General features: G+C 33.5%; 1 protein-coding gene across 2 annotated transcripts; it reads right to left on the reverse strand.

Annotated features, from left to right (window-relative positions):
* Window positions 1-20,692: 20,692 nt before the first annotated feature.
* On the reverse strand, window positions 20,693-24,619 carry LOC145108685 (V-type proton ATPase subunit B 2-like). Of its 2 annotated transcripts, none has more exons than XM_079045757.1 (15): window positions 24,463-24,619; window positions 23,822-23,885; window positions 23,667-23,722; window positions 23,409-23,507; window positions 23,177-23,236; window positions 22,991-23,102; window positions 22,677-22,885; window positions 22,389-22,520; window positions 22,173-22,310; window positions 21,934-22,084; window positions 21,752-21,834; window positions 21,619-21,666; window positions 21,470-21,523; window positions 21,194-21,277; window positions 20,693-21,102 (listed from the first exon to the last, which is right to left on the reverse strand). In XM_079045757.1, exons 2-15 carry the CDS (start codon window positions 23,877-23,879, stop codon window positions 20,917-20,919), a joined length of 1,470 nt encoding a protein of 489 aa, XP_078901883.1. In that variant the 5' UTR covers window positions 23,880-23,885; window positions 24,463-24,619; the 3' UTR covers window positions 20,693-20,916. The 2 variants fall into 2 exon arrangements, with proteins under 2 accessions (XP_078901883.1, XP_078901882.1); XM_079045756.1 differs by having other exon boundaries at window positions 24,440-24,607.
* Window positions 24,620-25,146: the final 527 nt, after the last annotated feature.

Genomic DNA, 25,146 nt, shown 5'->3' on the forward strand with positions numbered 1-25,146 from the left:
AGGTTGGAGACTTGGACTTAATGTATTAAGTTGAAAAAGATGCACTTTTGGTCCCTTTGAGACTTAAAGACTAGATCTTGGATGTTTGGACCATTCTAATGGATAAAGTTGGAAACTTTATCCATTATGGAGTCATTAGGAACCATAAAAATGTGACCTTGGTCCCTAGTTTTCCTCCATGCTTGGTCTTGGATGTCTTAATGGGTTAAGAAGTTAGGGTTTTTTGATCTTGAAGACTTAATAGCCATGCAAGACCATAAAGTTGGAAACTTTATGGTTAAGGATATCATTTGAGGGTTAGATCTGGATTTTGGACGAAAGAGCTTAAAGGATTAAGCTCTTAATGGATTGGGAGGATGTCAGTCGCGTATGTTGGGCATACCAAAGGGTACGCTGCGCGCATGTGGTCAGCCCCTCGACTTTTGGTCAAGGCGTAGTACGCCCCACGTATATGTTGAGTACGCCCAACATACTCAACCGAGTTAACCCGGTCGACTCGATTGACTTTTTACTTTGACCTAGTTTGACCTAATGACATTTTGGGTAATTTGATTTATAGTTTGAGATTTGGGTTCGTGTTAATTGTATAGATGATTGGTAGAGATAACTTTTAGAGCAGTGATCAGTGCAACTATTCTTTCAGACTGTGAGATGAGTTTTCTCACTATATCCATGGGCCGAAGACACCAATGCCGACCCATTACGTGGAATGCTAGTTGTCTCTGTGATGCTTACATGAAAGACCAGGATATGGTCCCTGACAATTGTACGAAAGACCAGGACCTGGCCCCTGACAGTTGTATGAAAGACCAGGATCTGGCCCTAGACAATTGTACGAAAGACCAGGATCTGGCCCCTGGCAGTTGTATGAAAGACCAGGATCTGGCCCTTGACACTTATATGTAATACTGGGATTTGGCCCTCGACATTGCAAGGAAAGACCGCAGGGGTAGCTCATGACACGTGTATGTTTTGGTATGTGGTATTTTGGGGAACTCACTAAGCTTTGTGCTTACGGTTTCATATTTACGGTTTCAGGTACTTTCGGTCCGAAAGGGAAGGGCACGACATGACTGCACAACATCCCCTAAAGTTTTCCGCATTGAATATATATTTCCAACCAAACAAGTAGATTAAATAACTTCATTAGACTAATGATGGAATTCTCTATCCTTATCTAAAAGGTATAGAGTTATGGAGCTTATGTTAGACAATAAACTTAACTAAACATGAGATCTATTAATTGCATTTACGTAGACTATCCTAAATGATTGTTTAGGATGAAGCTTTTACAATCCCTTTGATTGTCATTCCAGAAGACATACACTTAGAAAGTTCTTTTTCTAAGTGGGAGCAATATGGAACTGTAAGGGTTAAAGAACCATAAACTAAATACATCATAGTTTAGAGCTAGCAAGTTTTTCAATAATTATTTAACTTCTTCAAATAGTTGATCAGAAACTAATAGAACACATAGAGATGTATTTATGTATGATAATCAAGTATAGATTGATTAATCTTCCTCGATATAGTAAACTACAAAGAGTAAGAGAGTTTTCAAAAGAGAACACATACATAGATGAAAATCTCTTTGGGTTTAAAGCCAACATCTCTAAGTAAGAATCTTCTTTATTATAATAAATTGCATAGTGTGATTTGTTTATAAATCAAGACGACTCTTGTGTTTACTAGAAAACTAGTAAGAGCGCAGTAACATTTCTAGTCTTGTATTTAGTCAAATACAAATTCTTGGAACAAAGATCTATATAGATAGATCATAGAAACTTAAAAGATTTAGTAAAACTGCATTAATTGTCAAGATCTTGAAGAGTTTAAGATATAAGACTCTAAGAATACCACATGACATGATTTTGAGCATACGTCATAATACTTGTATAATGGTTGAGCTAGATAGTATGAATGTATTCCATGTTACGCATGAAGGCCAGATAAGTCGTATTCCTTGTAGCATGATGAATAAATACCAGTATAACTCAAGAATTAGTCATCATATGACTGATAGGAGCATTCTAAAGTACTTACAAAGAACTAGAGAAATATTGCTAATCTACAGAGTATTTTAAAGAAAGTTGAGTGCAATCTATTAGATATATGTAAACATCCAAATAGATTGACATGATCCTCGTGAAAGGTCTAGTATACTCAAGAGTCATATTAAAGTGATATTGCTAATTAACATATGATACTAATGGGTCACTAACAACAACTTGATATAATTGATTATTTATTAGAAATTGATTTTAATAAATATTCAATAAAACTCTTATAATTAAATTGGAAATTATTTATTTCATGGAAATAACAATTTTTATTAGCAAGTAATATTACATAATTCATATGGTATGAATTAATAAGTTGTGTACAACTTTTTGGACTAGTTGAAACCCTTTTGCCTTTTACTCAAAAGACAAAGTCTATACTTTATAAAACGTGAGTTTATAAAATTTAAACTAACTCTTCTTTTTTTATATATAATTCCGAAAATTAGAGGAAAAGAAAGGAGTCACGAGCTTTCCATTAGTTTATTCAAAAGAAATGAAACATAGGAGTCATGTTTATGACATAAGGACATATGTGCTTAAAGTGTTAAGACCTAATGGTTAATACTTTCACTTTATATATATATATATATATATATATATATATATATATATATATATATATAAATAAGAGGCTTGCATTCTTGAATGACTTGCTCCATTCCTCCATCTTAAAACCGTAACATGCTTAGAGCATGTTACTCTCTCCCTTTTGTTCTTTTCTTCAAGAATACTTGCATCTTCATGCCTTCTTTAAGTCCATATTGGTTATGAACTTAAAGCTTAAGAGTTTAAGAGTTTTGGACTAGCATCTATATCAAGTTGAGTCATTGTTGGTGTCTCAAAGGTTCTACATTCTTCATCAACTTCCAAGTCTCCCAAGAGGACCCAAAGAACTACAAAGGTTGTTATTTCTTCATCCTTTCTATGGTTGATGTTTTTAATTTTTCTGTAACTTGCAAGAAGATCCTTGGTGGGTATAAAATGTTTATGTTATTTCAAAATTAAAGTCTTCCGTTGCCATATTTTTTTAGTTTATGAAACTATTTTTGAACTAAAACCCAACAATTGGTATCAGAGCCACCTTGCAAGTTTGGTTAGATTTTTTTTTTATTTTTGGAAATCTTAGTTTTTGGAGAATATGGATAACTTGTTTTTTTTCTATAAAAATAAGTTCATACATATTTTCTATGACAACTTTATATTTGTTATTTTATATGACAAAAGTTTCATGCATCTTTTGTCATTTAAAGTTGTCTTAGAAAAACAAAGGTTGTTTTATGTGTATGTTGATGTGTATAATGTGCATAAACTAGCCAATGACCATTATGTTTGTTATGTTGTTGTGTTGGTTGTTTTTTAAAAATGCTTGTAATAATTTATTTATTCATATGGTATGTAATAAATTAAATAGATTAGTTTTCTTGTTTATTTTTGTAAAGTAATAGGTTAGTTTTTAGAAATAATTTATTTATACAAAAATGTAACAAAAAATGAAGTTGGAACCATTTTTGAAGACAAAAGAGCAATTTTCGAGTCTAAAAAGTGTGCAGGATTTTCAGTGACATTTTCTGAAAAGTGTCACTAATGCTGTTAACAAAGGGCTGTTGGACTTTTAGCGACAGTTGCTGAATTTTAGCATTCATGAAGTTTTTCCAATCTTTTGCAAGCAATAGGTGTTTACTCAAGTGGGAGCTTCTTCAACAACATTACAATAATATTTTTGGTCCCCTTAAATGTCCCTTTAGGAATGGACTTGACATTTTTATATTGGCTCACAAAAATGTTATTAGTTGGTTATGTTTATGCACATATCTTTTTTATGCATGTCTGTGTTGTTTATTTTATGCATTATTTTGTGTGGTTGATAAAATTAGTTTTTCACATGCTAAAATAATTTTGGAAAAAATAAACATCACATGGAGTTTGGTTTTTCAAAATTAGACATAAGATGTAACAAGTTATTAGTTTTAAAAATAAAACCCGGTTTTATAAAATCGTTAATAACGGCAAATTTTGAAATACTCCATTATAAGTTTTAAAATGATGATTTTTGTAACTTATACAAACTCCATATATATATATATATATATATATATATATATATATATATATATATATATATATATATATATATATATATATACAAGGTTGTAGAACTCGTTACTCGGTACCTGTTCGGCCGACTACTGAGTAGCGAGTACTCGCCGAGTACTCGGATTCGGTAATTCATGTAAAAATATTTTTAGGGAAATTATATATGTCAAAATCATAGGTTAAAATAATAAGTTGATTGAAATATATAACAAAATTAGAGACATCTGAATACACAAAAACTGAAAAACACATAATGGTCTCACTTCATGAATAATTACTGAAAATTTAAGATATATATGTAGTAATAATCACATGTGTGTGTGTGTGTTAAATAATAAATCATTAAGTATATTATACATATTAATCACTGAGTTGATCGGGTTTACAACACTGCTCAGTTCAGTAAGGGCCGATCCGGGAGTACTCGGGATTCTGTAAGTCGCCTCGGTAAGGGGCCGAGTAGCGAGTACTCGGAGGAGTAATCGGCTAACTCGGCGAGTTTTACAACACTGTATATATATATATATATATATATATATATATATATATATATATATATATATATATATATATATAAGTAATAAAATGAAGTTTTATTAAAGATATAAAAGGTTCAAATGCACTCAAACTTAATATCGGTTATTAAAATTGAATTGCGTCAAATTATATAAAAACTAGCTTTTTATATAGAACCTTTAAAAATGTAATTTTCTTTTGAAAATTGATACCATGGTTTATTATATGCATGTAATAACCATGATATCATATGTTTTTAAACTAGAATTATAAAACATATAAAGACCCTTATTTTACAAACATCAAATCTGTGCAATCATTTTGAAGAACACTCATACATCTCTTGTATGCATTAGTGTGATAAATGATATTTAACCTCTTAGTGTTGTCTTTTGATGACCGAGGTGTCTTCGTGATTTCTATAACCAAGTTATAGGCCGGTTACACAAGTTTTCAAATTGGATGATTTGATCAGAAATCTTTTGTGATAAAGGATACCGAAGCAAGAGAAATCTGAGGCATAGATGAGATCAAACATGACTAATTAAATTTGTTATTAGAGATCTCATAAATCTAGGAATTATATAGAAATATATAACTGATAATCGATATCTACTGGGTTGAATTCAAATGGATGAGATAAATGATACCTAACCATTTATTTGTTTTGCAACTTGGATCCTAGATTTGAGTAATTAATGTTTTTGGAAACTAAAAAGGTATTAATTATTAAAGATTAAATATTGAAAATACCAAATGAATTTTGTTAAAATTTTGTAGTTAAATAATCCATTCTCATTATCATGAATTGTCATTTTCTTTAATGACTTAATGAAACAATAACATTCAGTAGATACAACTTCAATGAATGTGTTCATGTCTTAAGAAACAATCTCGTAAGAGATATGAAATTGTATGCACTTAAAGGTCCTAGTCCTAAACTATTTGCTTTGAGCAATAAACCTGAAAATGATACATAGTAAAGGCATCACTGTGATGCTAAAGATGCTTCTAACATCAAGCTAGGAATAGTTATTCATGACTTCTAGGAAGTCTAGGATAACTTAAACATATATTTGATGATATAAAAGGTCAAACAATATTCCAATAAATACAATGATATTTTATTTAAAGCTAGTTTAAACATTGGAATAATGCAAGGCTAAAAGAATCACATTGTGTGATCCAGTAGGCCCATGTTTTATGGACTGAACACCTTTAAACCCAAGAAATCTACTAAGGCCCACATAGATGGATCTTGTTTCTTTTGAGAAGAAACTGAACACTGGAAGAGGATTTACTCCTCTTATTTGGAAAGAAAGTTTGGAAGAGACTAGTACTTTTTGTATCTACTAGATAGAATTCATACTTTTCATGTAACACTTAGGTACTTGGTACGTAAATGTTAATATAATATTTGTAAATAGCTTGCAGATATTTATTGAAGATTAACCAGCCGAGCACAACCAAGTTGGAACTACACTCTCGGACTTTAGTTTATTATTTATGCTTATAACATAAATTACTTGTAATGTAAAACAATATTTGTTTTGGAACAATGTATGTTTTAATTTAGCATGTCTAAATTTATGTCTCAGTTAGTTTATTCAAATGTTTGATAATTTACTCAATCGTTTTTCATAATGATGATATTCATATTCTGAACTGATTAACTTCTATCTATGAGACTAGATCTCTTAATAGAATTGTGAAGTAAATATCAACATTTTGTGAATAAAATTAAGTTCTATATGCAAACACTTTTGACTTAAACTTGTTTTAAATCAATGTAATGCCCGGTTCCTGGTATGTATTTTAAATAAGATTTATTTATTTTTGTACAGGAACTCGACGCGTTGGAGGCCCCAAACTCGTCGAGTAGGAATGGATTTTGGAGGCGGAACTTAAAGTCTACTCGACGAGTAGGGCTGACAGAATGAAACCCTATTTTTCAGGGTTTGGCACCCTATTTAAACACCTTAACCTCCAAAGGTTGGTCTCATTTACAGCCTCCATCGTCCCAAACCCTAGCCACGAAACCCTAATACATTTTTGTGAGTTTTGAGCCATTCTTGGTGCTTTATTGAGGTTTTGAAGAAGAAGAGACTTGAAGAAGGAGCAAGGAAGTGAAGGAGAAGAGTAGGTCCAGAAGTTGAGCTCCATTTCTGGTTCATTGGAGGTATAAAGTTCCTATCTTGTCTATTCAATGTTTAGATCTAGTTTTGGAGTGATTTCTCCATGTTTTGGTCCAAGATTGCTAGCTTTTGAGACTTGGACATCCCAAGTGATTACTCTTTCAGATCTGGGTTCTAGAAGGGGTTTCATGGCATAAAGGTGCAAACTTTATGGCCATGGAAGCCCCATGCAAGCTTTAAGGTGTCATTTTGGCCTTTTAAGCTCCAAAAGGCCATGCATGGTGGGAAAGTCAGGGACTTTACGTATTCATATGGTGTCTAGGGCCTAGATCTCAATTGTTATGCTTTAGTGTGAAGTATTATGGCTTTTGGGTCAAGATTTAGGTCTTAAAGAGTTAGGGTTTGAGCTAAACCCATTAAGAAGGGTTATCAACGGATAAAATTGGAAACTTTACCCTCAAAAGGACGCTTTCGGTATGTAGATGAAGTATGGGGCTTAGATTTGAGGGATAAGAGCTTAATCTATTAAGATGGCTCAATAGAACTTGTCGAATCCATAGAGGAATTCGACGAGTTGAGTCAAAGAATTCTGAGTATGTAAAGGGTGAAAACTCGATGAGTTGATTTGAGAAGTCCCGATTCTATGGATAGGAGGAACTCGAAGAGTTGTGAAAGAAATCGACGAGTTGGATCGCGATTTCAAGGTTTTATGATTCATGGAACTCAACGAGTTGATGGACTAACTCGGCGAGTTGAGTCAACCAGGATGTTGACTTTAAACAAAATGTTGACTTTGACTAGGATGTTGACTTTGACTTTGACTTTGACCAAAGTTGACCCTTAAGGGGTCATGAGTACGGAAGGATAATTAAAGGAAATGTTTATGTGTAGGAGTCTGAGAGGGGTTGATTTCAGAGCAGGAGTCCTTGCAGCTATTCCCAGTTATCGAGGTGAGTTACCTTCCAGTAGGAGTGGGTCGAAGGCACCAATGCAGACCCACTAGTATTGATTATAGTTGAGATGATTGTCTTTGTAATAGTTGTCTGGTATGCCACTATCTGTTATGCTTTATGTGCTAGTATGTCATGTTATTATGTGATAGTGGTAGGAGGTGAAATAGTCCCCGATTACCGGTTGAAAGAGACCGAAGGGGAGGCCAGCACCCAGATATGCTAGGCTGTATATGATTTATATGTTTATGCTAGGGTATTATGTGGTAGTGGTAGGGGGTGAAAAATCCCCCGGTTATCGGTTGAAAGAGACCGAAGGGGAGGCCAACACCCAGATATGCTAGGCAGTTACCGGTTGAAAGAGACCGAAGGGGAGGCTAGCACTCAGATATGCTAGGCGTTATATGATTATATGGTATGTGGTATAATGGGGGAACTCACTAAACTTTGTGCTTACAGTTTTCAGTTTTGGTTTCAGGTACTTCTTCTTCGAAGGGAAAGGAGCCGACATGACTGCAGCACATCACACCACTATTTTCCGCACTATGATGATCTTGGGATTTGTACTCTGACATTATTATGACTTGTTTTGAGACATATGACTTATGGGTTTTTATGATATGGGATAACTCAATGATGTTTTTGATAATCTGTTTTATGAATTATTAAATTAAAAATGAAATTTTTGGTCTTGGATTTTGGGATGTTACAATCAAACTCATCTTTGACATTGTTATCTTTATTATATAAATGGAATTCACATATTCCAACTTCAAGATAGAGATCTTTGAAGGAAAATAATGTAGTTTATTTGACATATGTGAACTTTATTTATATGTAAAGGATTCCTAGTGATATTTTCACTAAGGTGTAGAGAAAATAATTAAGGAACTATACACTTTGGTGTATGACTTTCTTTCTAATGAATGTCTGAGATTAAGAAAAAGATACCAAATCAACTTTATTAACAACTATATTAGTTTTAATTATATTTTACGTGGTAAAGCATCATTGTGAAATCTTGTTGAAGGTTTCAAAAGTTGAGATACAAACCGGTAAGAACCATCTAAGGCCTTAATGATAATAAAGGATGAATTAAATCTTACTTGGTATGATTTACTTTCGAATTGATAGAAATATCCTCCTTTAATCTCTGTAGGATAATACTTCAATCACTATTAATTGTATCTTGAATACAAATACCAACTAATAAGTAGATTAAACACTTTATAAGATTTAGTATGGAAGGGCTCCATCCTCATCTTACTTAATGTTTTGTGGATTTGAAGCTGATGTTGGACCAAAGCTTCTAAACCCATAATCTACTAAATACATATTTGTATAATACTCTAAATGTGGCTTAGATTATCATATGCAACCCCACCAAGAATAACTTCTCTTATTCTTGTGAAATCTAAGTTAGTAGAAATCAAACTTCTAATGACAAAGTAAGTGGGAGGTACATGGAACTTGAAGCACCTCAAGAACCATAACCTTACGTAGTAATAGTTGACACTAGTTTTAACATGGATTGTTAAACTTGAATAATAGCTATTCACAAACACAAATTGTTCGCATTAATGGTAGAAATCATCTATGACTTGAGAAATGTGGAATCTCTCATTGATGAGCTTTTATTGACGGTTTTTGGAAAATCCATCAAATACCAAGATGCTATGTCAGATCTCGAATCTGATAAATGACTTAGAGTCATGAACATGAGATGTAATCCATGTATGAGAATCAAGTATGAGCTTGATTAAATTTATCCCTATAACAAGGCTAGAAGGAGTAAATAATGCTTCTAGAAAGAATAAATTACATGGATAACCATACACATTTAAAGCAAGACTTGTAGTAAAAGGATTCTCTCATACTCATGTCATTGACTATGGTCCTCATCATACTCATGACATTGATTGTGATCAAACCTTTTTCACAAGTAGCTATGACTAGATCAACAAGGATATTATTTACTATAAATTCATATTCTTAATATGAGATAGCAAATATATTTCAAGAAACACCGCTTTTCTTAATAGACATGTACTAGAAGATATCTATATAGCTTAGCTTGGATGTTTTCTTAATCCATGTTATCCTAAACAAAATGTGTAGAGCTTAAGATCCACTTGTGGATATAAAGCAAACATCTAAATGTTGTAATCATCACTTTAATGTAAAACCACAAGGTATGTTTTTACATCAAAATGAATAGAACATGTGTGTTTACTAAGAACTAGTGGGAGCATATTAAAATTCCTAATCTCGTATGAATGAGACATACTTAATCATTTGAAATCACATTCTGACTAAGCAAGGTCGTTTTCACCTTGACTCGGAAAGTGTTTTTAAAATGAAAGACTTAGGAAGGAGAAGATACATTCTTGGAATGTAAAATCTATAAGGGATGAATAAAATGAATTTTAAAAGTTTCATGTCCTTATGCGTATATTTGCAATATCTTGAAAGGGATCAAGACACAAGATTCTTTTGGAGAATTCTTGGCATTGTCATATGGCACAATTTTGAGCTAGCCTCAAAAATACATAGCTCATAATCTTGAACTAGATGAAATGATTTATATTCTATTTGCTTGGAAAATGAATTCATCATTTACGCCATATTATACATAGGACATGGTATTTGATCATGCACTGGATGACTAAGAAAACATTCTAAGAGTACTTTAGAAGAACTAAGAGAATGTATATGAGACAATCAGTTTAGAAAGGATCTTTATGGAAAGAGCTACACAAGATGTTAATTTCTAAACATATGATAACTAATTATGAATTATATTTGGATTTTGACTTCATTATGGAATGAAGGGTAAGTCTTGTTGGAATGAGGTCCAAGCAAAACATAATGACACAATCTACTCCAAAATAAGAATACACTACTTTAGAAGTTGAATTCAAATATGATTGGATGAATGAGATCATTGAAAAAAAACTATGTTGATTTCTGCCATTCAAGGATCACATAGAAATCTTTGTGACTTCGAGAGTATACTTAATCTAGCTAAGAGACTCTCTGTCACGAAAGAACACCAATCATATTCTCCAAGACATTTAACCATACTTAGAGTAAAGTTAAGTATGGGATTGATAGTATTCACAGAATTCACACAAATTAATTTTTGTCAGATCCATTGATAAAGTCATTCTTTTGAGCTAAGTATGAATGGTCACATTTCAGCTATAAGACTTTATTATTCTAGAAATGGGCTTTTGATTTGGATTTGATATTTGGATATTGGAACATTATAACAACAACTATTAGATAATGTTATGATATATTGGGATATAGTTATCACATTAATACTTGTTGTGTTATATATTAACATGTTTAATCCATGAATAATGTAATTATTCTAAAGGTTCATAGTTGGTTATAATTGTGGGAGCAATTATAAAGTAAGACTAATATGAATTAGATTGGTTGACTCTCACTAGATGAAAGTAGGCAAGTGGTTGTAATCAAGTTTCATAGATACTTGTTTGAGAACTAGTATTGAATTGACCCGCATCAAGATCATCTTATGGATCGCTATCATGAATGATACTTGATTAAAAGGCACTATCTTTGTATCTGTAACACCTGAGATACATATTGGGACTTAAGTGTAGGGAGTATTATGCTTTGATATGGTCAAATGTTGTTCCTTAACCGGGCAGATATAAAATCCATTTTTAGGTATGGTGTGAACTCTACAAGAGTCTTATGTAGTCAATATGGGATTTGTTCCTCTTATGTGTTGACAGTTAGACATCTATGGCGCCTTACCAAAAGTTGAACAACTAATGAGATTGATCGCGATCCGTATCTCATGTTCAACATGATGTCTGTAGCAAATGGATAACTGATAAACTTACCTTATATACTAATTGTAGCTTTGACCTTTTTGGGAATTGGGCATTGATAGAATGGCAAAAATTCGTATGTTGTTGGGGGCAATGAAATATTGCTAGACGTTCACCATTGTCTATATCAGTCTTACATGAGTCTTACGCAAGTGGGAGATTGAAAGGTCTAGTATGCTCAAGAGTCATATTAAAGTGAAATTGCTAATCAACATATGATACTAATGGGTCACACTAACAACAACTTGATATAATTGATTATTTATTAGAAATTAATTTTAATAAATATTCAATAAAACTCTTATAATTAAATTGGAAATTATTTATTTCATGGAAATAATAATTTTTATTAGCAAGTAATATTACATAATTCATATGGTATGAATTAATAAGTTGTGTACAACTTTTTGGACTAGTTGAAACCCTTTTGTCTTTTACTCAAAAGACAAAGTCTACATTTTATAAAATGTGAGTTTATAAAATTTAAACTAACTCTTCTTTTTATATATATAATTCCGAAAATTAGAGGAAAAGAAAGGAGTCATGGGCTTTCCATTAGTTTATTCAAAAGAAATGAAGCATGGGAGTCATGTTTATGACATAAGGACATATGTGCTTAAAGTGTTAAGACCTAATGGTTAATACTTTCAATTTATATATATATATATATATATATATATATATATATATATATATATATATATATATATATATATATATAAGAGGCTTGCATTCTTGAATGGTTTGCTCCATTCCTCCATCTTAAAACCGTAACATGCTTAGATCATGTTACTCTCTCCCTTTTGTTCTTTTCTTCAAGAATACTTGCATCCTCATGCCTTCTTTAAGTTCATATTGGTTATGAACTTAAAGCTTAAGAGTTTAAGAGTTTTGGACTAGCATCTATATCAAGTTGAGTCATTGTTGTTGTCTCAACGATTCCACATTCTTCATCAACTTCCAAGCCTCCCAAGAGGACCCAAAGAACTACAAAGGTTGTTATTTTTTAATCCTTTCTATGGTTGGTGTTTTTAATCTTTCTATAACTTGCAAGAAGATCCTTGGTGGGTATAAAATGTTTATGTTATTTCAAAATTAAAGTCTTCCGTTGCCATATTTTTTTAGTTTATAAAGCTATTTTTGAACTAAAGCCCAACATCTCGATCGCAATAGGGTGTATCCTCATTATGAATAAAGAAAAAGTTACATGGATAGGAGTTCCATGTTGATTTTAATTATAGTTACACTATAGGGTCATGATACATTGTTTTTCGGGGAACCACATATGAAGATGCTTAAATGATTAGTTCATTTATGACTATGAGTAATCCCATTACGTGATACTAGTATCTAACTCATGTTTAAGCATCTAAAACATTCTTAAGTGTTTTCTTTACATACGGGACATATATATATATATATATATATATATATATATATATATATATATATATATATATATATATGAAAAAAAATGTTAATATACAAATATTATACAAATCAAGTTTGTCAAATCTACTTAACAAATTTCCTTCATTAGTAAAAGCATGAATGTCACGCTGGTACTATAGGAACTTGTTGTTCTAAGTGGATATATTTGATTGAAATGTAGTATTTGGATATTGGAACGATATAAACAACATATTTTGTAATGACTTGATATACTAGATATAGTCTTTTCATTAAATAATCATTGTGTTCTATATTAGCATGTTTAATCCTTAAATAACATGGTTATATAGTCGTTCTTTATTGTGGGAGCATCTATGAAGTAAGACTAATATGAATGGATTGGTTGATTTTCACTGTTATGAAAATAGCAAAGAGTTTCTACCAACTTCATAGATACTTGATTAGGGAATAAGTATTGGACATGACCCATATCAAGATCACTTCATGGATAGTAGTCATGAGTGATGTTTTAATAAAGATGGTATCTTTGTATTCTTCGACTTGAGATACATATTATGGAATTAAGTATAAGGAAATATTGTGCTTTGACATGGTTCAACATTGTTCGTAACCGTACAACTATAAAGACCATCATTGGGTACAAACAAACTATGAAAAAGGTGTATGTCGTCAAGAAAATATTTGTTTCTCTTATTCGTTGAGAGTTAGACATCTAAGGCCTTACTAAAAGTTAAACACCATAAAATATTGATTGCGATTCATGTCTCATGTTCAACATGATGTATATGGCAAAGGAATAACTGACACCACACCTTACAACCAATTATGTCTTTGGAGCACTTGGAAATTGGTATTTGCTAGATGGAACCTCTTCGTGCATTGTTGGGGGAATTGGTCTATTGTTAGACGTCAACCAATGTCTATGTCAATCTACAATGAGTCTTGTGCAAGTGGGAGATTATTGAATCTATATGCTCAAGAATGATCTTTGTCAATAACATATGATTCTATAGGGTCACACCTTTAGCAAGTTGTCACTTATTGAATATTTATTATTAATTTGATTATTATTAAATAAATATAACTCTTGTATTTAATTAGGAAATAAATATTATTTTATGAAAATAATGTTTTCTAAGGAAGCTACTAACTATTATTTCATATGATATGATTTAATATGTCATGTACAAAGTTTTGGAATCTTTAGAGTTCATTAAATAAAATAATTATACTTTGTACATGTATTAAATAAGTATAAGTGTAATACAGTCAAAATGGTCCCACTCCTGTCCTTATGGATGAAATCTTGGGTGAGAGGTGAAGCTTGCTTGCAAGCTTCCCTCTTACACACTCCATACAGTCTAAACACCTTACCTTTGACTTATGTAAGGGTATGATTCTTAGTAGTTGTGTGTAAAAACATAAAGAGACCAAAGGCTTCTCTTTTGAAGTTAGTTTTTGAATCTTTTTCTCTCTTCCTTTCTAGAAGTCGTAGCTACTTCTCCCTCCCCTTCCCTTGCTATCTTTTGAAGTATAGTGAGAAAATAGTGCTTAGAAGTGCTTCTTCTTTAGTACTTCATTGTGATAAGTACTTAAAGGCTTACGAAGTACTTCATATAAGATGAGAACTAGCATTCTTGGAGACTTATACTTGTCAGTGGATACATTATAGAGAAACTCTATTTTTGAGTTTTTGCCATCTTATTAACTCCCCAAAACCAAGTGGGATCAAAGTCTTCAAAGGTTATATTTTTTAAATCATATGGTTGTCATAATCTTTCTAGTTCATGTAATTGGATTCTCTTGGTGGTATTGTTAAAATGGTCTAAAAATAAACTAGTTGTTTTTAAAGTTTTCCGTTTACCGCTTAAAATTGTTTTATAAAAAAGATCGGTTTTTAGCTTCACAAAACCCATTACAACATACATATCATAAATAATTTCTCATAATAAACATTTACTCCTTAAAACATTTAGTATGAATTAATATCACACTCTTATCATTTTTCAATTTCACATAAGCACACATTACTTACTCTTATAAAGAGTATCTTTAAGCATAATTCTTAATAACATCATCCATGTATCCCTAAGAAAAGTTACATATAACTCACATTAATAGTAGTGAAAACTAACTATCACCTTGGTTTCTCGCCTTCACGTGGTGCACTTGATCAATTCCCTTGCCAAAAACTATTCAAGTGGCACATTAAGCCCTTTAACAACATGTCTTAATCCATAAATAACTTATTTCCAACCCATATTCAATATAATAATTCACTTGATCACATAAACTTTTCATTTATATATTGTTTCAACAAAACTAATTATGCTCCATGAAATATCTCATATATATGACTTATTTCATTAAGTCATAAGCTTAATTTCAAGTTTCCAACAATTTCAATAAGTTAGGGTTTGAGCCTTTCACATTAAAATCCACAAATTTCATTAAGTAATAAGTTTAATTTCACTATGGCTTCACCATACAAACTTGAAATCACAACCTCCATACCTTTTACAACATCATATAAGAAACTCTAGGAATTTAGACTAAGTTCTAACATGTAACATCCCAAAAATTCAACAAATTTAAAACTTTTCAGACAACCCTTTTGTCTAATAGAAGTTTTACAAAACCATTGTTTTCAAAACATTATTTAAAATTAGAGTCTCCCAAGATCAAATCAGTTGAAAATCAAGGATGTGTACGGTCATGCCTTCGCCTTGCCACGGTCCACTGAAGTACCTGAAACCATAAACCAAAACTGTAAGCACAAAGCTTAGTGAGTTCCCCCCAAAATACCACCACACAACAGATAACATATACAAACAACAACATGCATACAGAGCCTTCAGCCTGACTGGAACGCCCCACCGACCTATAGTATATCTAGTACGCTCACATAACCTTCAACATGACTGGTACGCCTCATCAGCCCTTCAGTCTATCTGGAACGTTCTCCGGGCCTTCGGCCTAACTGGTACGCCCCTCAGGAATGCAGTCTATCCGGGATGCCCTGGTTCTCTTGGACTTCAGTCTAAATTGGTCCGCCTCAACACAACCACACACACCATGTCAGCATATACATATCCAATACACATATAAGCCCAGTAAACCATAACAAGATTTCGATATAAACATTAACGAGTTTGCTGACTGTCAGCACAAAGCAACACAGTCTCAACCCACCCACACTACGACTACATATACCACAGATAAACATATACTTAGGAAGCGGATTAGAAGAAGATCTACCGATCAGTAAGCATGGAATCATCCTATATAATAGGGTACAGATCTAACAGATCACTACAACATACCAACATGCGATAAACCATGATAACAATCCAATGGGCCAGCCTTGGTGCCTTCGACCCACAAGCACAATGAGGAAAACTCACATCTCGATCTGATCCATAGCTGATGAGGTCCCGACTCCGAATCTCAGCTCCAACCAACACCTATCCATCCAAGTGATCAATATCCATCAAAATCCCAAAGTACCAAAATACCCTTGAGGTAAAACTTGGTCAAAGTCCATAAGTAAACTGAGTCAACCCAACCGAGTCAACCTAATTGAGCCAACTCGACCGAGTCAACCCAAACTGTGTACGCGGGGCAGAGGTACACTGGGTGTACACGAGGCATCACAGGTTGACCACCATCGGGGTGGTTGACCTCGTGCGCAGTACGTACTCCGAGTACGTGGGACGTACCCTCGCAAGCCTAAAATCCATTTTAAGAGCTTAATGGCTTAAGCTCTTATGTCCAAACTTCAGATCCATGGCCAAAATACTCTTAGGAGTCATAAAGTCTCCAACTTTATGACTTAACATGTCCATTAAGTGCTTAACACAAGGTATTATTCCATTAATACATCCCACAAGATGCATGAATCAAAACTAACCACTTGGAACCCATTTTTATGACTTAAGACCCCTCCTAGGGTCTGAAAGGACAACTCAAAGGTCAAGAACATGCCATATTCAAGATCTAACATTTTAGGACCCAAAAAGCTTCATAAAACCACCAAAAATAGATCTATGAGATAAAGAGATAAAGTTGCAAGATTTTTACCTTATAATGGTTGCAAATGATGTAGGAATCCCAGATCCAAATGTTCTACTCCTTCAAGATGAGCTTGTCTCCCTTCCTTCTTCTTCTAAGGCACCAAAAACATACTTCTAACCTTGAAAAGGCTCCTCAAGGTGGTTCTAGGGTTGCACAAACAAATGAGAGGGATGGAGGCAACTAAAGTGGGTGAAATGAGGCCATAAGAGTGCTTAAATACCAGCCAAACCCTAAAAATTAGGGTTTCCTCATTTAGCAGGTATGTCCAGCGTACTAGGGCGTGCCCTAGTCCGCTCAGCGTACACCACGCACGCATGGCGTACTCCGAAGACCCAATATTACAACAATGCCACTAGGGCTCCTTTTGCATACTTTATTGAACTTAGGGACCAAAACGCTATAATCCTCAATATAAGAATCAACAATGGAAGTTCTTCAAAACTAGATGTTACATAACAATTCCTCCAAACCCCACCATCAAAGTTTGTTTAAGCTTAAAAAGGAGTATATTACCTTGAGTTCAAAGTGGGGGAAGCTTAATCTTTGATCCCCTTGAAATCCCTTCAAGAGTTTAGCTCCACAACATTAAAATCGCCATTTAGAAGCCCCAGAGCTCAAGGGATTTCTTTAGAATAATGAGGCCAAATGACGTACCTTATCTTATTAAAGATCTTATCTTGTTGTAAACCGTGTTACTCACGTGCGTTCGTCATATCTCCCTTCTTAGATTACCATTATACTTTGAACATGTCACGTAATACCCTTATTACATGTCACATTTTACTTAGTATGATGCCAATTTCAGATATACCACTGTACTTTGCCATTTTCATCAAAAGGCCATTATATGTCGTGTACCTGTAACCTTATGCGACACATTCTACATTCTTTGGTGTCTTAGTCTAACATCATACTTTTGAACACGAAACGTTTCTCCCAAAGTACACATCGCGTTCACATTATACAATGCCTTTTTATATAATAGCAACATATATCACCGTGTGAAGTCAAAACAACCTCTATGATACACTTAACTCCATATTACATGTTGTGTAACCTGGGATTAAGTTTTGGTACCTAACCAAGTTTCCATCTTCACCCAACAATCCATAGTACACAACTAAATGACTCGAATCAATTCCTAACAATTCTAATAACAACTTCTAAATATCATTTTAACATATAATAAGGTAATAACCAAACCATTTCATAATTTTTTGTCAATTGGAATAAATTACCCTTTTACATCAAAATTTAATGCAACACTTAAAATTAAAATTTTAGGTATGTTACATTTTCTAATCTCCTTATTGCTAGATCAAGCATTATAACAACATGCTTTCACCTTTTATAAGGGTTTATTTTTCAAATTATGAACAAAACCATATTGCCTTATATGGAACACACACAAAGGGACTTAATGGGGCCATATAAGGACTGTTATTGTAATACCCATTTGGTAAGGATGTATTATTAACCGTGTGTGCACGTAATACAACTATTAGGATGTGTCTGCGAATAATGAGCCTTGGAAATACCCATGAGAAAATGGTAAAGGTTGAAGCGTGAAAGTAGGTTGCTATAATGGTGAATGCAAAGCATATATTGCGTGTTGTTTTGAAGATGGATGATGTATACTCTTTGGTATATGGAAGTATAAATAAAAATATAATCATTTTAGCGTAAATATTGTGAAAGAAAGTTGTAGACTTAAATACGAATGCATGAATATAAAGATTGTCAAAGTCCGAGTTCTTATGAAGTAGTTATGGTTGTTTGAAGTTGAGGTAAGAATCTATGCGGGAACGCAAAGTCACGGAGCGACCACGCTGCAAACTTAAAAAATAGAAAAATGAGTTATGTTTTGTCATTTATGATTTCTCTCTAAAAAATACACACATTAAGGTGAAATTACACGTATTAGAGCTAGAACAAGGCTTGTAGCAAGGGGATTTCAAGTGCATGTGCATTATTCCTTTAAATCAAGGTAAGAACTCATAATCTTAGCATCTAGCTCTTGATTTTATGGTGAAATGTTGTGGTTTTGTTGAATCTAAGAGATAATTATGAAAATGTTAGATGGAGATTATGTTCATAGGTATTATAACAACCACTATAACCTTAAGATCATGCATGCATGTAGTTTTTATGATAAGCCCAATGTGGTAATCTCTTGCATATATGGATTAAGATCATAGAATGATAGATTAAGTGATTGTAACATGTCAAAAGTTGTTATAATGACTGAATGTAGAAGTTATTAAGAAGTTTAAGGGCTGAATGAAATCAGAATCGAAGGTTCTATGTTCGTCGCCTTCACGACGCGATGGTTGAATGTTAACGACGCGAATAACCAACTGGGCAGAACCATGTTTTCTGATTAGAATGTACATATGACAAATATATGGGAACTGATTAATGGAGTTCTAATATATATATATATATATATATATATATATATATATATATATATATATATATATATATATTTCAAAATACCATTTCAAGAAGCTTGGTGTAGCAAATAGTTATGTCCGACTAACACGGGAGTAATAAACAATTATGTTTGATATTTTATGGTGTAACAGATTGTAGGGTTATAAAGTTGCAGTATGATCATTGGTTATGGTTACTAAAGGATGATACGAGAGACCAAAAACGATGAATAGATGGGTACCCACCTATCAATGTGCTTCCATCCATATAGAAACAACAAAATGAGAAATGGATGGATGGATATCACCAATATAGATGGAAATAGATATACATTGGGTGATTTTTTGGTGACATCACCTAATATGGTAGTTAGGGATACTACTCATTTCATATAGATGAGTCGCAAGACAAGTACGTAGTGATGGTAGAATACATTAATTATATAGTATGGTAGTTGTAGTATCACAAGTCGTATGTGGATTGTGTGATAAACGTGGTAGCATAGTATCACAAGTCATATGTGAAATGTGTGCTAGACATGGTGATGTGGTATCATAGGCCGAATGCAGCCTGTGTGATAGATGTAGCATAGTATCATAGGTCGGGTGTAGATTATGTGATAAACGTTGTAGTGTTGTATCCAGATGTAGAGTGTGGTAAAACATGGTAGCGTAGTATCACATGTCGGATGTGGACTGTTGTTATAGATGTGGTAGTATAGTATCACAAGGTTGGATGTGGACTGTGTGAAAGACATTGTATCATAGTATCACGTCGGATGTGGACTTTTGTGATAAACGTGGTGGCATAATATCATATGTCGGATGTGGATTGTTGTGATAGACGTGGCGGCATAGTATCATGTCGGATGTGGACTACATGTCCGATTTGGACTGTGTGATAGACGTGGTAGTTGTCGTATCATTAGTTAGATGTTGACTATAGTGATAGATTTTGTGTAGTACTACTACTAGTGGTTGGGGGTTAACCATTGTAGTAGCTTTGGTAAAAGGGCACTTGGGGGATTGGATTGAAAATGCATTCATGTATTTTGCACAGACAAGGGACCAATAGCACATTTTCGTCCCATCCTTTTTTGATGTTTCAGGCCCAAACCAAGATATACAAAGTACAAGGCTATCATGTTAGTCAAAACCAATATCATGAACCAAAACCATTCAAGAACTCAGGACCAATCTGTCACTTGTTCAAAGTATGTTTCCATCCACAAATATAATGTAATTGCCTCTTATAGAAAAGAACAAATCTTGGGCATTCAATAACTTCAAAGAGAGACACAACCCTTATTAGAAAAAACAAGGCAAAGGAAAACTTGAAAGATTGACTATGATACAAAAACCTGTGTGTTTCAATTGGATGCCTCACGGCTGTAGAAGGCATCAAGGGTTTTGGCGGGTATACGGTGAAGAAGTTCACGGGGGAAGATCCGCAGAAGTGTCCATGCTAAATCAAGCGACTGGAAGATGTTCCGGGTGTCGTACGCCCCTTGAGCCACAAATTTCCTCTCAAATTTGTCCAGAAACTCCAAATATAGCTGTGTTCCATTTATACAAACAATTTGTTATAATTCTATATATATTATCTAAACGTAAATGTGTGTGTGTGTGTGAGAGAGAGAGAGAGACCAAATCCTCAGAAGAGAGAGCCTCTTCTCCAACCACAGCTTTCATCGCCTGGACATCTTTTCCAATGGCATAATTTGCATATAGCTGAATATACATAAAAGTAACAAACGATTAATACAAAGTTTATTTGAGTATTTTTAGCAGGGAGAAAACATGGGGAATTTAATTCTGTAATAAATTGAAGTAGCAAACCAAATTCCAAATGCAGGATTGGAATGGAATTGTAGGGGGTGGTTTGTATACATTACATACATAACAAAGAGTGAGAAATTTCACCTGATTAGAGACATCAGAATGGTCTCGACGAGTCATACCCTCACCAATAGCACTCTACAAGAATACAAACTTGATTTAATAGAATCCTATAAATTAAATTCTTAAGTAAGAAGATAATATCATATATGAGGTAAAAACTTTGACCTTACCTTCATCAATCGAGATAGGGATGGAAGCACATTGATAGGTGGGTAAATCTACAGATACAATTTACAAACAAGTAAATTTTAATCTTAAAAAACAAGTGCAGGAACAGAAAGTTGAGTTTAGAATCTGACTGACCTGTCTGTTATGGAGCTGTCGGTCGATGTATATCTGTCCCTCAGTAATGTAACCCGTAAGATCCGGGGTGGGATGTGTAATATCTAATGATGACCAAAAAGTTTAAAGAAAGCAGTGAGAAGTGAAAAAACAAACAAACAAACAAGGCTAAAAAGGTCAAAATAATAATAAGAAATTAGGACCATCATTGGGCATAGTCAGAATTGGGATTTGAGTGATGGAGCCTTTTCTGCCTTCAATACGTCCAGCACGCTCGTATATTGTTGCCAAATCCGTATACATATACCCAGGATACCCTCGCCTACCAGGTACTTCCTCTCTAGCGGCAGAGACCTGCAATTGACAGACAGAACAAGGGTATAATGGTCATTAAATGCTTTCAGAACACCTAAATGAAAATGCATATTTGCAAAAATAATACCTCTCGAAGGGCATCGGCATAGGAACTCATGTCAGTTAAGATAACAAGAACATGTTTCCCGCATTCATACGCCAAATATTCGGCTGTGGTAAGAGCAATACGGGGAGTAATGATGCGCTCAATCGTAGGATCATTGGCCTGTAAATGTAAATGCAAAACAATTAAAAAAAAAATCAATCTTATCTTGTAATTGCAAATTAACAAATAGTTACTTACCAGGTTCAAAAAAAGAGTCACTCTCTCCATTGATCCGTTTTCCTCAAAATCACGTTTGAAGAATTGTGCAGTTTCCATGTTCACTCCCATAGCTGCAAACACAATAGCAAAGTTGTCCTCTTCTCCCCCACCCTGTCATTGTAACACCCCAAAACAGCGGAATCAAATGTCGAATGAGAATGCCCTCCTTTAGGCTATTTTATTTTTTGCTGATGAGGGAGGACGAGGAGGGTATTCATGTCTTTTGCAGAGAAAAGATATAGGAGAATATTTGAAAGTAAGTATTACCTCAAGCAAATTTTGTGTTTTCTCCAAGCGTTTGACCAAACCAGCTTGACGACAGATTTGTGCAGCTATTTCATTGTGGGGAAGTCCAGCAGCAGAAAACAGAGGAATCTTTTGTCCTCTAGCAATTGAATTCATCACATCAATTGTTGAGATACCAGTCTGTATCATTTCTTCTGGATATGTTCTCTCACTAGGATTGATAGAACTTCCTGAAACAATATAAAAGTGTTCATAAATTCAACAAGCAACCCTAGTTTACTTTACACACACCAATGGAATTTTTACAAAAAAAAAAAAAAAAAAAAAAATGCTACCAGAAATATCGAGGTAGGCCTCTGGCAAAATAGGAGGACCATTATCAATTGGTTTCCCAGAGCCATTAAATATACGCCCAAGCATATCCATGGAAACAGGAGTTTTCAAAACCTGCACATCTCAGAATCACTTTATTAATAAAAAGAACAAAATGCATTTTTTCATCAACAACTGATTTAATGTACCTCCCCAGTGAACTGAACAGTGGTGAATTTATTGTCAATTCCAGATGTTCCTTCAAAAACCTGCTCAAGATAACAATGAAATATGCATTTGGTGGGAATTTAACAATAAAGTGTAAATGATGGGATGTCAAGTCAAACATACTATACCCTTGCTTATATATATATAATAATGGACAAAATAATTTCCATATTGTAATGACAATTCTCCTCAAAGAGAAGACAGATAGATTACCTGAACAACAGCCTTTTCTCCATCAACTTCCAAGACTTGACCACGCCTAGTTGATCCATCTCCTAAACGGATATTCACAATTTCTTGATACTTTGGTCCCTGTAAATATAGAAACAGAAATGCAACTATCACTTAATCACATGGCTTACCCGTATAAACATTCTCATATTGGGTTAATAATCACAATTTCAACTGAAATTTTAATAATATAAAGAGAATAATAATGAGTATAAAAAAAAAAGATACACAGAAACCAACCTTCACTTTATCAAGGATGACCAGAGGTCCAGCAACTCCAGAGACAGTTCTATATTCTGTAGAAACATTAGAAAGTTGAGACATCATCTAAGGCATATAATAATAATTGTACTTAAAGAAAAGCCAGGTATGTTGCCATAATAATGCAAGCTTACCCATTCCAATCTCAAGTGTTGCCTCCTCCATGCCATTACTTTTTTGTGCAACTCCCATATTCAACTAAGAAACATAAAAACATGCAAAGAGATTACTTCAAAGAAAACGTGTAAGATTGGGCACTTGACAAGGTTCAGTTAAAGGTACTAGACTACAATAACTATGCATAGATTTTGCGCCACACCATTTTTAGTCTAAAATACGGGTTTAACTTTAACTGCCCGAGGAACATAAATTAGGCGATTTGCAGATTGACTGATCAATCAAAGAAACAAAAAGTGAAAACTGATTTCAGAGAGAGAACAAGACCATGAGAGTGACTTTTATATACGATGATTCGATGATTTAGATTTACATCGACAGTTTGATCTAATTTTTGGAATACGACACTAAACACTGATTGATTGATCCGATCATAGAAAAATCAAGATTAAAACACGGAGACCTAAATTTTGATTATTCACAATCAATAAACGGAATTCAAATAATAAAATACATAAACCCAACAGAGATCAAATGATTAGATGGATCTGGATGCCACTACGGATTGATAGAATGCAATATAACAATATTATGACGAGGAACAATAAAAAAGAAAATCGCAGCAGTAAGTTTACTTGTTGTTTCTTCGGTAGTTCACCTTGTTAGATCCGATGGGGGTTTGATTGTTTCTGTGCTTTAGATCAAAGAGAGATTCATGTGACTGGGAGGGAGCACGTCTGTCTGAAATCTTGAATAGATAATAAAAATGTTTTCGTCGTGTTGAAAACAATCACGCTACACGAAATAGTAAGTTACAAAAATGACCATATTTTGTTTAGAATAAATATATTTGACCTATTATTTTTAGTTTTTTACATTTTACCGAAATAAAATAACCATCGACTCGTGAACAAGCTATTCCGGATTTCATGTGTTTATTTTTCCACCAAATATTTATTAAAAACTCTTTATATCTATTTTTGAAATACAAAATTATATAAATGGTCCTTATGATTTAGCAAAAGTTACAAAGTTAGTCTATTTTAATTTTTTTATGCAATTGGTCCATATGCTTTTCAAATCTTACATGAATAATCCTTTAGCCACATTGACATTTTAATTTCTTTTATTTTTTTTTAAAAACCAGTTATTAAAAGACAAATAAATAAAAGACACCCACCCTATTCCTTTCGTCCGTTTACTCTCTTCTTTTTTACATCTCATTCGGTTCCAACACCACTAAATCCAACACCACTAAAATCCCTAAACACTTCTTCCTCCCCTTTTACATCTTTAGCTCCTCATCACAATTATTATTTCTCATTGTGTCATCATCGGTGAT

This window comes from Lactuca virosa, chromosome 4 (assembly GCF_052849685.1).
Source record: "Lactuca virosa cultivar CGN04683 chromosome 4, Lactuca_virosa_CGN04683_v6, whole genome shotgun sequence".
Taxonomy (NCBI): Eukaryota; Viridiplantae; Streptophyta; class Magnoliopsida; order Asterales; family Asteraceae; genus Lactuca; species Lactuca virosa.

Coding starts and splice junctions, on each gene's coding strand:
- LOC145108685 (XM_079045757.1), bottom strand. CDS start 23,879: ATGGGAGTTGCACAAAAAAGTAATGGCATGGAGGAGGCAACACTTGAG. Junction 23,103..23,176: donor CTGTTCAGTTCACTGGGGAG/GTACATTAAATC, acceptor TGAGATGTGCAG/GTTTTGAAAACTCCTGTTTC. Junction 21,667..21,751: donor GACAGCTCCATAACAGACAG/GTCAGTCAGATT, acceptor TTGTATCTGTAG/ATTTACCCACCTATCAATGT.